This window comes from Phragmites australis, chromosome 5 (genome assembly GCF_958298935.1).
Source record: "Phragmites australis chromosome 5, lpPhrAust1.1, whole genome shotgun sequence".
Lineage (NCBI taxonomy): Eukaryota > Viridiplantae > Streptophyta > Magnoliopsida > Poales > Poaceae > Phragmites > Phragmites australis.
In genome coordinates, this window is record NC_084925.1 from 2563668 (window position 1) to 2578329 (window position 14662).

The 14662-nt window shown below is 45.2% G+C and overlaps 1 protein-coding gene across 1 annotated transcript; it reads right to left on the reverse strand.

Annotated features, from left to right (window-relative positions):
* Positions 1-5165: 5165 nt before the first annotated feature.
* LOC133918383 (tyrosine-sulfated glycopeptide receptor 1-like) lies at positions 5166-9041 on the reverse strand. Its single transcript, XM_062362246.1, has one exon. The coding sequence runs from the start codon at positions 8794-8796 to the stop codon at positions 5644-5646; it is 3153 nt and encodes a 1050-aa protein (XP_062218230.1). The 5' UTR covers positions 8797-9041; the 3' UTR covers positions 5166-5643.
* Positions 9042-14662: the final 5621 nt, after the last annotated feature.

Genomic DNA, 14662 nt, shown 5'->3' on the forward strand with positions numbered 1-14662 from the left:
TGATATGGTATTATATGACACTTGTTTTACCAGCTTAATTGTTTCAGACTTTGGTTACTTATTGCGGCGATGCTTCAGTGCTGCTGTGGCCATTTTGGGTCCCTAAGCAGCCTGATCCGTTTCTACTATTTCTCTCTTCATTAACTGTTTTGTTGACTAAAAATGTGGTGTGCATGAACCAATTTAATTATTGTTTTCTGGGAGGACCCAATTTATTTTCTTCTCCTTGAGTTGACATCAGGTGTTGGCTGCTAATTTTGCAATGCACCGTATCTATCTATTATATAATCAAAATGATGGAAACCTGAGCAATCATGCATGTCCACTTGAGAGGCTGCTATAATCTATTGAAAAAGTCCAACCCTATTGTGCAAAGAAAATGGCTGCTTTGGTAGCCACCATTCATTATGTGATTATTGAGTTGTTACATGATACATTTCTTTAAAAGAAAATGCCCACTTTACTCCATCGAAGTATTATATCGCGAGACTCCATCTTTAAAAGATGATATGGTATTGCATGGCACACATGCTTTTACCTGCTTCATTCACACTGTCAGGCTACGAGCTTCGACGTGATTAGGAGCGGGCTTCGCCGTAGCATATGGTGCAAGTCAGGTCGATTACTGCGTGCTGCGATGCCGTGGTTTCTTCGCCGTGGACAAGCTCGTGTCGCGTGGTTGGTACTCCCAAGTCTCTACTATACTATGCCCATCGTCAAAATGCATTTTCAGGTTCAGATTGGCCGTGTACTCAAGTCTGTTGATCAGAGCCAAAGAGCTGAGTGAAAGCGGAACCATTTGAGAAACAAGTTGAAATGCGTCTTAATGTATATGTGATGAGTGATTGATAAGGTTGTCAAATTAGTTTATCGAATTTTGGATTGTCTAGAATGTGCGGAGGGTTCGTATATTTGCGGATAGTCCGGACTTTTACGGAGAGTCCGCATATTTTTCCGGATAGTCCGTAAAATTGAAGGAAACTGGAATTTACGGAGTGTCCGTATTTTTGTGGAGGGTCCGCATATTTTTGCGGAGTGTGCGTACTTGAGCTGAATTTGGATTTTGATTGGAATTTGCTCTGAGTTGATTTGAGTCTTCTATTGAGCATTGTTGATTATAGACTAATTTCATATGGAGTTGGAGATATGTGTTTGTTTGTCTTATGGTGTGCAGTTGACTGATACAACTTGGCAATTGACAGCGGGTGATCGGGGCTAAGTGGGGTGTTTGGTGTCGGACGATCAATGAGGTCGGACGGAGTCAAGGGTGGTACTAGCTGAACACGTGGAGGTCAAGCAAAGAATGAAAGATGGATGAAGACGGCGTGTTGATAAAGTCAAGCGAAGGGGATGTTGGTGCAAGTGACAAGGCGGTCCGAGTGATTGGGAGCGGGAGAGACTTGCTAGCGGTTAGGATCGCAAAATAGAGTATACGTGTCAACATCGGAGTGCTTGCTTAAGGTGTAAGCAAGGCGGCGAGTCACGCTTTTAGAAGTGCACTAGGGTTTCGTAGTTTAACCTCAAAACCGTGGGAGGATTTGAGGGTCACGTGGTATCATCGTGAAGCTTGCGTCGAGGCAAAGCTAGGTTGTGAAGAAGCCATAATCGTACGTTGGATGGAGAAAAATCTGGACCAAAATGCCCCGGTGGTAAGTAGGAGGCCATTGGAAGGTATTTTGGAAACAAGCTAAAAAACTTAGGTGTTAAGTTTTCTAGGCCTATAAGTAGAGGGGTAAGGCTATAGGAGAAAGTGAATCAACCCTTTTGAGTCTTAGTGATAGGTTTTGAAGAGAGGAGAGGAAAGACTTGGTCTTTGTAATAGGCTAGAGCTTTTGTGAGATAAACATCTTTGTAATCTGTCTAAATTAGGATTGATCTCTGTGCTTAATGAAGATAATTTTCTTATATTTGAATATGTTCCCCTCCTTCTAGTCTTCTTCTATTGGTTCCCTTGCCTTGTGTGCAAGTTTTTTCTTTTCGGTGTTAATTTTTATTTTTCTCTTTAGGCTGAAATTTTAACATCTTAGGAGGTTATTCTTCAGAGGCATAAAATTCATGTACACATTCATATGTGATGGGGTCTTTGAAAGTGCCTAGAGGGGGGGGGGGTGAATAGGCTTTTCTGAAAATTAAAACTAAAACAGCGGATTAAAACTGCCGGATACTCCGGTGAAGATCGGATACTCCGGTCTGGTCCGGAGTATCCGGTCTAGTCCGGAGTCTCCGATCTATACAGGAAATCAAGAACAACTATAAATTAAAACTAGCAGCTAGAATCTAAAGGTGTAGCTACGTCTACTAGTTATCATAGAGCTAAAACAATAATTAATACTAGCAAGATGATCACTAAGGCAACTTATAAGTAAATTCACAAACTCACACGATTAAGTAAATTGCACAAGTAAGAATGCGAGAGATTTATCCTGGAGTTTGGCCACCTCACAAAGAAGTGCCTACGTCTCCGTTGAGGAGCTCACAAAGAGCCAGGTCTTTTTCCAACCCTATCCTCTTCTAGCGACCACAAAGATCAAGCTAGAATTTTCTTACTCAATTTGAAGTTGATTACAAACTTCCCGTGGCACTCTACAAAGATTGGGTGCTCTATAGGCGACGCCTTGCCGTCTAGAAGCACAAAGCTTCAAGAGTAACGATCACAGCGAATGCTCGAGGAAGAACTCAATGCTCAAGTAGCTTAATCTCACTCCAAACCCAAACTCACTAAATTTTGTAAACTTTGCACTAGAGGTGGTTGAAGGGATTTTGAATGCTCTTAGAATACTCAAGAAGTCTAGAGTTCACCAGCAACAGCAAGCCTTTAATGCCATGTGGTGTGGGAGTATTTATAGCCCTCTCTAAAAAACTAGCCGTTACTGTTCTGTCAGATCTGACCGGAGTATCCGGTGAACACCAGAGTATGCAGTCCCAAATCCAAAAACGGCATCAGAACGGTCACAGAACATGTCAGAACTAGCCGTTACAATTCTGTTAATTTACCGGAGTCTCCGGTGAACACCGGAGTCTCCGGTCCTGACAGGGCTATTGAAATATACTAAGTCCGGAGAATTACCGGACCCTCCGGCCTCTCCAGGTACCGGAGTATCCGGTGAACACCGGAGACTCCAGTCTTTTTATCAAAAAGAATAAATGCTAACTGAGACACCCCTGCCGGAGTCTCCGAGGGAGACTCCAATTAAAACATTTTCTCCTACCGGAGTATCCGGTGAACACCGGAGACTCCGGTCTTTTTCAATAAAAACAATGACTTAACCGATTGACCTCTGTTCTCTCGGAGACTCTGGCCTTAAAACTCACCAACTACCGGAGTATCCGGTGAACACCGGAGACTCCGGTCTTTTTTAACAAAAATAAATCAGAACCGAGCACCCTCTGCCGGAGTCTACCTCGGAGACTCCGGACTAAATACTGAGTACCGGAGTATCCGGTGAACATCGGAGTATCCGGACTCAGTGAACTTTGCAAAACAAACCCGGTGTCCGTGGGTGAGTGTATCTCTCAATTTGTTGGTTCTAAAGGATATCTTGAGCATTGAGACACTAATCAAGCAATCAAATGCAACCCTCTTAATATAGCGGCTATCCTAGACTCAATTTCAAAAATAAAAGAATTTAAATCCTATTGAGTACTCCTAGTTTCTTCTCCTTTCTTTTTGAAGGTCGTCAAACGTCATATGTCTTGTCAACTTAGACTTAAATCTGTTCATGACTTAGATAAATATATTAGATCCTTAATCGTTTTGTCATCAATAAACCAAAACCCACTTAGAGGGCCTAGATGTACTTTCAGTCTTGAATTCCCTGACCTCTAGATCATTATCTTCGAGAGTTTCCTTACTCGGTGTTCATTTTCTTGATCTTTAAGTGATTCTTCCTAAAGATTCAACCTTTGTGTGAGGATGAGTTATGGTTTAGGTTACTGTAGAATCTAGTATTCGATTTCAACCATAAGACCTATCTTTCGTTAGATCTTTAAGTTTGATTTTTGAATTTTCGTCGAAATCTCCGGACTCTTTGCATCCAGCTCTAGAGTATCCGAAAATCTCCGGATCTTTTCCCGAAGTATCCGCAATTCTCCAAAGTCTCCGGATATTTATCCGGACTTTCTAAGTTGTGCGCTGAATCTCTGCTGCGTTTTTGTTGCTTTTTGATTTGATTCTCTTTCAAGACACGTTGAGTGACTAAATAGGAGAAGACCACCTGTTTTACAAAAAATTTATTAAAACGTCTATTCACTCTCTTCCTTATCGACATTCTCGATCCTACACCATTCTTCACTTGATTCTACCTTTTCAGAATGCATGCATCAGTGCGAGTACTTGCGTTAGCGAGGAACTCAAACAACAGGACCATTCTTCACTTGATTCTACCTTTTCAGAATGCTTCAGCAACCTGAACTGAACTGAGCACACATGCAGGACAGGATTTATAAAAAAGAGAGACATGTGTCAGCTTCTAGACCTAGGAGTTGAGCTTACCATCTCTTCTGTAGCCAGCGTTAATTGCAACGTGCACAGGGCCAAAAGCTTCCATTCTACTACTATCTCTGTTATTTTTTATTTATCCTTATTGTTTTTTACGGTGTTTATGATGTAACTTTGACTACTATTTTTAACTTAATATAATTTTTTACTAATAAAATTATATTTTTATTAAAGCATTTGTAAAGACAAATTTAATACTTTTCGTACATCCAATCTCGTACTTGCACAGCTCTACCAAACAGTCCCGAGCTCTGCAGTAGCTCCTGCTCCTCCTCCCTCTCCGACCACCACCACCGGAAGAGCCTCCTCCTATCCGATCATCACCACGACCTGCGCGCCGCGCGCTGGCGTTCCGCGCTCATGTTCGCGCGCGCGTTGGCGACGCCCTCGGGCTGTTCGACGTAATGCCGATCCTGAGGGAGCAGAGCGCCGCGGCAAAGCAGTGCCCTCGGGCTGTTCGACGGAATGCCGCAGGCGGACCCTGACTGCCATTCCTTGGACGGCGCGTGGAGCAGGCCTAGGACGAGGAGCGCGCGTTGCTGTATGCTGCAGGTTCGTACTGCCTGCTGCAGTGACTTGGATTTTTCACCGTGTCAGACTTTGGATCGTCAAAATGCACCTTCATGTTCAGCTAGTGATCCTATATTGTTCTACACTCTGGTCAGAATTCGCAGCTTTATCCCAATTGATGATCAGACATCGTATTGTGCTTTCATGCTGAAGCAGAAATTGTTAGCATTTACTCATTCCGCACCCTACTCTCAAGCTCCAGTGGTCTCTGAATTCTGTGGATCAGAGTCAAAGAGCTTGACAGCACCTAAGTGCATTAGCGTCAGTACTTGGGTTAGTAAGGAACTCGATGAACTGGAATATTTTCCCACTTGCTTCTACTTTTTAACAATGCTTCAGAAACTGCTCAGAGCATACATCTTACAGTACTTTTAGAAAAAAGAAGGGGGGTGGAGGATGGATACTTTCCTCAAGAAAGTACAGAAGTCTCAAAATGTGCAAGAAACTGTACAGGATGCACTATAACACTAGTCAAACTCAAAACTAGTACCTCTAGTGAAAGATACATCTACTCATATGCAATGAACTACAATATTATCATGTGCAACTGGCTAACTGCATTATGTCTTGGCTGACTATTGTGTCTGCAGGCCAGCATTGACGGTTTCCAGGCATGAGACTACTTCCATTATAGCTGGCCTCATGCAAGGGTTATGGTGCACACACTTGCAAGCAACATCAAGCACCTTCAGCATTTGCTCTTCGTGCCCTGTGCCTCTGAGTGTTGGATCCAGGACCTCAATCTGCTTTCCCTCAGACCTCATCTCCAGGACCCATGGGACAAGTTCTTTTAATGTTGACAGGACCGGAACAGGTCGCCTTCCCGTTAGCAGCTCAAGCAGGACAACTCCGAAACTGTATATATCACCTCTCAGAGTAGCCACCCACCCTTGCCCGTACTCAGGGGGAATGTAACCGAGAGTGCCAACCAACTCGGTTGTGACATGAGTGTTGTTGGGAAAGATCAATCTTGACAGCCCAAAATCTGCAACATAAGCTTTGAATTCTTTGTCAAGCAGGATGTTGCTGGATTTGATGTCACGGTGGACAATGTGAGGCTTGCAGACATTATGGATGTAAGCAAGGCCACGACCTGCTCCTTGTGCTATCTCTAGCCGTGTCGGCCAGTCAAGAATTGTGCTGGCATCATCATCCCTGTTGTGAAGCCAATCGTCAAGACTGCCATTCTCCATGAAAGAATATATGAGGAACCTTGAGTTTCCATGGATGCAATAACCCCAGAGTGGCACAAGATTTTCATGCCGGGCCATGGAGAGTGCTTCAACCTCAGCAGTGAACTCCCTTTCCATAAGGCACATTTCACCATTGAGCTTCTTGATGGCAAGCTTGTAGTCATCAGGTAGCTCTGCCTTGTAGACTAATCCATAACCTCCACATCCGATGATGTTCTCCTTGTCAAAGTTATTTGTAGCCTTCGTGATGTCTGTGAATGTGAGCTTGTTTTCTTCTCCGTTGCTTCCCGCCATCATCACCAACGAATGCTCAGAATTTGAGTTGAATGACATTGCTTCTATGTCACTATCATTGGTGCTACTGTTTTTGGTCCTAAAGCTTGTACCCCGGAAGTAGACAAGGAGACGAGCTAGCAGGAGTAGGATGGCGATACCTCCAAAAAATACACCAAATGCAAGTGCAAATACAGCCTTCTTGTTATTTTGTTTCTTGGAGGTCAAAGGTGCTCCATCCGAATTGCAAAGGCGATTAAGGGTAGGACCACAGAGCTTTGGGTTGCCACCAAAGCTAGAATTTGTAAATGTACTAAGCTGGCCTGTGGTTGGCACAGGTCCTTCTAGATCATTGAAAGAAACATTGAATTTAGAAAGGAAGTGTAGATTGTTCAATGCGGCTGGGATTGCACCGGATAGATTGTTGTTTGATAAGTCGAGCACCAGCAAATTTGTGAGGTTGCAGATGGATTGTGGGATATCTCCATGTAATTTGTTGAAGCTCAAATTTAGTGAAAGGAGCTCTTTCAAGAGACCAATCTCTGGAGGGATCACACCAGTGAAGTGATTATTTCCTAGATTGAGCACTTTTGGAAAAGCACTGGCTTTGCGGTATTGAAGTGATGTATCTAGATAAACTGGTAGCTCAAAGATTCTCGGATCCAAATGTGCTGCAGTCTCCTCTGATTTTAGCATCGACATCTCTGTTAATGCTGCAGGAATTTCCCCTGTCAGATTGTTATTTGATATGTCTAGATAGAACAGGAAGTTTAGACTGCTGATCCAGTCAGGTATTGGTCCACTTAGTTGATTGGAATCTAAAAATAACATCTCCAAATTTGTGAGCTGCGATAACCAATGAGGTATTTTCCCCAACAACGAGCAACCACTTAAGGCAAGAACCTGAAGATTCTCAAAACCATCAATGCTGTCATCATTTGGCATGGTCTCATGCATGAAGTTGAACGCAATAAGAAGAGTGGTAAGGTTCCTGCAGCTCTTAAGGATCTGAAGTGTATTTGTGATGTTTGTAAAATTGTTCTGAGCAAGTGATAGGAAGGTGAGGGACTTCAGATTACCTATTCGAGGTGACAGTTGCCCTTGTAAGTTATTGGCAGATAGCCTTAATGCAGTCAAATTTCTGCAAGAGTATATGCTTTCTGGAATTGTGCCGGTGAAGTTGTTGTACAGAAGGTCTAAAGTTTTTAGATTGTGTAGGTTGGAGAATTTGACCTTGGCAAGCTCTCCACTGAAGTTGTTGCTACTGAGGTCGATGGTTCTGAGATTTGTGCAGCTACCTAGCGATGATGGCAGCTCCCCTGACAACTTGTTGTGGTCCAAATGGAGCTCCTTCAATCTCCTGAGCTGACCTATATCATCCGGAATCCTGCCAGTGAAGCTGTTCCCTCCAAGATCAAAGGTTTCGAGATTCCTGAGGTTGATTATGCGTGTACCATGAAGTGTACCATTCAAATCATTGTTAGGAAAAGAGAGGAACTCCAACGAGGTAGCATTGAAAAGTTCATCTGGGAGTGTACCACTGAGGTTGTTACGGCCAGCCTTGAGAATTCTCAGCACGGAGCAATTGCCGAGCCCCAACGGGATACTGCCAGTGAATTTGTTGTAAGAGAGTTCAAGCACAGCAAAGGATGGAGATATGCTACAGAAATGAGTTGGAATCTGCCCAGTAAAGCTGTTGTTGCTGGCATTGAGTGCAACCAGACTGTTCATCACCTCCCATGTCTTAGATGGAAACTTCCCTGTAAATAAGTTGCTTGAGATGTTAAGTACCTGCAGAGGCTGACCAGGAGTTGAAGACGGCAGCTCATGCAGGTCTCCATTGAGCTGGTTAAAGCTGATGTCGAGGACAATGATGCTGCTGGATGACACCAATTCCAGCGGCAGGCCACCGGACAGCGAGTTGTAGGACAAGTTAAGGTGCTGCAGGCCGGTGAGGTTCCCCAGGGACTGTGAGATGTGCCCCTCAAGGCCCCTAGAAGCCAGAGAGACATTGGTGACCATCCCATTCCGGTTGCAGGTGATTCCTTCCCATTTGCAGCAATCAGTTCCTTCCTGCCATGACATGGCGAGGCCTGCATCCTGCGAGAGCCCAGCAAGGAACTGGAGAAGAGAGGTCTTCTCCTGCTCTGTGCAGGAACTGGTGGGAGTGGCCAAGGAGATCAGCAGCACAAGGACGAGGCCAATGGAAGGTATGGGAAATTTGGTATTGCTTTTCTTGTATGAAACATGGAGTGGCTTCATGGCTTTCTAATGAAACTATCATGGAAACTAGATGCTTAACTTGTATCCTGACTAGATAAAAACACGAATGGTGTAACCAAGATAGAGCAGGAGGGAAGAACTGAAGAAAGAAGCAACTCTTGCTTCCATTTTGTTGTATCCCTCCTAGTCGTAGTCACCACAAAGAAAAATGGGTCAAGGATTAGATGCTACAGTCACACCCTCAATACGAAATGCCATAGCAGTTTCTTAGTTCACATTATGTGGTTTCGTTAGTGGCCGTCTCCTATAATTTATCGTGAAGTCCAATTGACCACTCTTCCTGACCGTACAAAATATTTGCCTTTTCTAGTCATCCTTGAATCAATCCTTGATGAAATCTTTACAGCCTGCCGTGATGTACTGGATCTGACATCACTTTGCTTACCAGCTTACTTAATACAGCTGCCTCTTGATTTACCTGATCTGACATCACCTGTCCTACGAACCTGTTGCCTTACTCTTAGTAGTTAGTACTGATAAAATCTGAGAGATCGGAAAAGAAAACAAGAATCGCTACTTGATGCATCCATTTAATGAGCTGGAAAAGGCGCGTATTTGCCAAAGAAACAATTGCTGAAGATCTGCAAGATTCGATTGTTGAGACAGTATTTGGAAAGGCATCATTCCGAAAGGTGCATATAATTTAGAGCAATCATCGGCCATCACGGTCAAGGTGTGGACATGGTTTGGAGAATAAAAACGCAAGTGGAGGAAAGAAAATAAGAAAGGCACAGCTTAATGGAGTATGTTGGTGAGGATGACCTGGTGCTCTCTTCTTCGTCTTCGTCGTCGTCGTCGTCGTCGTCTTCTTCTTCTTCTTATTCCGAGGCGTTTACTTTCTGTTGTCCTCTGAGCTTTCGCTGATGTGTACGTTTTTGCAGCTGCTTTCCATTCTCCTGGCTCCACTGATGCGTTATGGAACCATGGACTACGGCTCTTTCGGATGACCAGAATTCTAAAGTGCTCCACTGATACGTTTTCCCCCCTGGTTGTTGTAGGATTACTATATGTCATCACGGGCGGTTATTACTTCCTTCTGGTGTTGATTGCAAAACAGCAAGTGGCTGGCACTCAAACATTGTGGTGGTGGCTTTAAGAGTTGTAGAGTTACGTTTCGAGAGAAGAAACTGCAGAGTGCACTGTCCCTTCTGTTTGTTTCTGCATCCTTGGTTCCTTCCCCTTGCCACGATTGGAACTGATTTAAGATCATCTTCAGCAGTTACCTTAAATTTTCATTTTCAAAAATACTATTACAGCATCCTCTATCGCTATTATAGTATCCCTTATTTTTTCATCTCCAGCAGCTACTTTATTTTCTATCTTCTACTCCTCTTTTTCTCTCTCCAGATCCGCTGTCAGCCTCTGTGAACAGTACAACTACAGTGTGCTACAATACTACTACAGTAACAGACTCGTTTTCTTCCTCCGGGCCTACTGGCAGTCTTTTGTGAACAGTGTTGCGGGGTGCTACAGTAGTTCCGCAGATTTGCAGCCCATTTTCTCTCTCCACAGTACTGTAGCGCACTGTAGTACCGGGTACCGATTCTGCTGGAGTTGCTACAGTACGTGAACAGTACCCCCCTGCAAAACACTGTACCAACCGAATCTGCAAATTTGCTTCCTCTGCTGGAAATGGCCTAAGTGATGGATCTTCAATATTATCATGAAACCAGCAGTGAGAAATACATGGAGAATTGAAAAGAGCTGGGCAGCGTTGCTTCCCCTCCCCTCCCCCAACCACTTAAGCTGTTCTAGTCACCGACTGGGCGGATCTGAACGTCCTGGACCCCTACCCGTCCTCGAAGGTGGTGGATCTGCTCTCAGGAGCTTGGATCCGAGCTTCTCCGTTCTTCACGACCGATGGATGGCCTTGGGCGGGCGGTGGCTGGTTGCTCACCTTGCGGGCGGGGCCCTCCGGACGGCTGCTCTACCTTTGGCCAGGCGCTCTGGGCACCACCGTCAGCTGTCTCGGTGGGCCGCTCGCCGTAGGGCCTCGGGCGCCTTCACCGTGACAGCTCGAGCTTGGGTCGTTCGCCGCCTGGACTTGGGGCTTCGCCGCGGGGCCTTGGGCGCCTCCGCCGTGGTGGCCGGCTTCTCGCCTTGTGGACGGGGCCCTTCGATCTCAACGCCTTCGCCTGTTGGTGGTTCCCTCCCCTCGGGGCTCATCCTATCGTGGGTGTGGTGCCACCAGCTTTTGTGGTCCTTCAGTGCGCATGCGATTTCCGTCTACTGCTGTCGCCATGTGGTTCAACCCATGCGTCGCTGCTGGTTGTGCTTCGCCCTGGTCCTCTCTTGCTGTTGGAGGTGTCTTGTGCTCATGTGCTGCCCTTGTGCCTAGCAATGCATGCTATAATGGTCGTCTCTTGTCGAGCCCTTGTGCCCTTGTGCTTCTGGTGTGTACCTCGATCGACCTATCGAACCTCTGTGTTCATTGGGTTTTACCGTGGTTCAGGGACTTATGGGCAAAAGCCTGGTCTGGCTTTATGCCATTGCCAACGACGATGGCGCTGTCAGGCATCATTATCTCCCTAGAGGCGTCGTCACGTAGGTTCCCCTTTGGGATCTCTTCTTCGGAATACAGACGAGCGACGACGGTCTCCTTACCGCTTCCTTTCTAAAGGCGTCGTTTCGGAGAATCCATCTGTGTCTTGATTTTACAGCTGGCGCCGCTATTTGCAATACACACCTCTCTTCACAACCCGTTCGTTCTCCTGTTCAGCTAGTGTTCTCTTCACCTTACGGCGCATCTCGTCAGTGGTTTTGCTCCGTCATCGTAGGTCCTCGTCTTGCTTGTGGTCCTGCGTGAGAGCCATTGATCGTTTGTGTAGTCAGACGTGTGAGCGGGGCTCCGCCTGTTAGGTTGTCTGGGTGTTCTGCTCGAGATGCTAGCTAGGTGCAGGTTTTTGACGAGTTGCTTTGCTTGGTGTGGGTGCCGTTGGTTGATCTAGAGTGTCGGATGGTGTCTTTGTGTTGGTATGTGCTGGGTTGTTTGCTGTGTGTTAGCCGTGTTGTTTGTTGCTGAGCCTTGGTCGGCTAGTTGTTTAGAGGGTTTAGGGTTCTCTCTCTCTGTGTCTTGCGCGTGAGCTGCGCTTCACGAGTTGTAATGCACTGCTTGTATGATTTGCTCTACGAGTTGTAATGCACTGCTTGTATAATTTTTGAACCTAATTTTTCTTATAAACTGGATCACTCTTCTTCGTAATATAATGACACGCAACCCTCCCGTGTTCAAGAAAAAAATATATTATCATGAAAAACACCACTAATTGAGGTGGAATTAGGGACTAAAGCCTAAATTTGACGAAGCCATCCCCTTCTAGTTGATGTAAATACTTGATCACAGCTCGAGAGATCTCGGCGATGTGGATCGACCTTCATACCAGCAGATGCGCCTCCAAATTGGTTTTGAGTGGAGTTACTTACCACGCTAATGATGCGACTAAGGACGTGGTGGCAGGCTGCTCCTCTGGGATCTAACCATTTTCCCTTTAGCCCCTCAATCACAGTTGCTTTAGTTAATTAACCCCTTAACGATAGCTTAATTCTCAATTATTCACTTTAACTGATGGTCGATTCCGAGATCAGCCAAGATCACATAATGGTCTAACACCCTTCACAAAAATTATCACAGAAAAAAGAAATTGCAAAGCCTTCCCTTTTAGTATCTGTTTATGTTCTTACACCTCTCTTTCTTACATAATCTATCAGTTTCAGAGACAATTAGAGATGCACTCTCTCTTAGTCATAAATACTTATTGTTTTGAATGAGATACGGTATTCGATATATAATCTTGATAACTATTTTTTATTAAAATATATTTATAAAATTCATTAAATTTATGATATTAGAGGCTGGCGTGTCGTCTTGGAGGACTCTGCGTCCTGCAGGCAGACACCTCGTGTACTCCACCTCCACGAGAGCCACCAAGTCAGATCAGACGACTGCGTGAGTTGAACCGCAGCGCGCCGTACGCGTCGAGAGGCTCTTGGAGTCTTGGGGAGCAGCAGCAGCGGCAGCAAGCAGCCGGCGGCGGCTGATGGCCATGGCTGGGCGTGGACGCGGTCCTTGCACTCCACGCGGTAAGCGCCCTCGTTATACGACTGGACAGCCTGCCTCGAGTTTCCTTCACACTGCAGCCTGACGACTTGCAAATTGCAATTCCTTTCTGTTGCTGCCCTCATTGGAGTCTCGTCCATGTCGCATTCCAAGGGCGTTCGTTCTCCTTTTCGCCTGTTTATTCAAAAGGCCTTCTCCTCCTTTCCTTCAAAGCCTGGAACGTCCATGGTTGCGGCTTCAGACTTGAATCGGATGGCTTTCAAATGTACTGTAACTGTATCCGGTACCAGCTTCTCGTCGTCCAGTCAAGGTGCGAACCAACCAACAGTTACTGTACTGGCATGTTGACCCTTGACCATCTTCAACAGATTTTCGTTTGGTCTAGAATCCCTTTACGAAGGGATTTTTTTTCCTTCAGCATTTCGAGGTTTCATTTCACGGTTTCCGTCATCAAAGTATTCCTAAAATTATTCCCTTTAGGACGGGATTATCTCTCATTTCCTTTTACGAATCCTTTCAAAGAGAAACTGTTAGAGATGAGAGAAAATAAAAAAATGAGAACGGCAAGAGAAATAAAAAAAAGAATGAAATGAAGAAAATATGATTAGAGATGGTCTCACATCCTTAAAATTCATTTTGGGCCTGCTATTGCACAATAATCTTTTAGCTAGGTCATGTTTGAAGTGCGGAATCCCGTGGAAGATACTTTAGTTTTGCAAGAAACATGGAAATTTGCACTCCAAATGGGCCCTTATCCTTGTTATCGTGAACTCGCACTCGCTGCTGGTTAAGAGATCATCTCGAACCATGCATGAAAAAAGAAAAGAAATTAAAGGAATTTCTTTGGAGGAGAAAAAACTCATGATGATCAATGGTCAAGGAAATCTAAATCATTGCCGACTAGGTATGATAATGGGCTATGTTGGGTCGAGGGCCCGCGGGTTTCAGATCTAGCAGGGACAAGTTCGGGTGTAGAAATTGTTTCGCGGGGCCATTAGGTCAGGGCTCCGATTCGGGTCGAGTCCAGACCCATGGCTTAATTTGTACCAAAGGGAGCTTCACAGGCTCTGATTCGGATCGGGTTCAAGGTGGCCACTCCTCCTCCTCCCCTATTCAGTTCTTGCGGTGCCTCCTCCTCTCTAGTTCCCCCTCGCCTGCCTGCACCACCATTGGGTTTTGAGTTTTCACCAGGACTAGGAATGGTTTTGCACCGGTAATAATTTCAGAGTCAAACTAGGTTTGATATCTCAAGTTTTAAATCGGATACATTCTTGCTCCATCCAACCTTGATCCTACCCGTTGCCACCCTTATCTCCAACCAACTGGAAGGGCTGGAGTCGAGTCCCTCACAGATTTTGGCCCAGTCCATAGTGAGAGGAGCGACCCAAACCACTCGTCTATACTGCCACTCACGGCCCAGCCCACTTCATCACCTCCCATCGTAGGCTGCAAGCGAACCACCTCCTCCCAGCTCTCCTCCCTCGCGGAGCAACAGGAACGGTGGTCTGGCGGCTCGGGGACCAAGGGCACCTGACGGCGGGGCCTGTCCGGCGAGGTGAAAAGAAATGCCGCAAATGTCTTGCATGCATAATATATTGTTTACAATGTTTCATTTGAAATGCAGCATGATTTATATTTCGTGCAAATGTACATCACACCATATTGTCACACTAGAATCACTTGCATGAAAATGTTTACAATGTATCGAAAAAGACATAATATCGGCCTGCTTTTATTGTTAATAGATTTCAGATGACTTCAGATCAACTTATTGTTACATCTACACCA

Excerpts from the sequence above, each read along its gene's own strand:
- LOC133918383 (XM_062362246.1), bottom strand. The coding sequence starts at position 8,796 with ATGAAGCCACTCCATGTTTCATACAAGAAAAGCAATACCAAATTTCCC.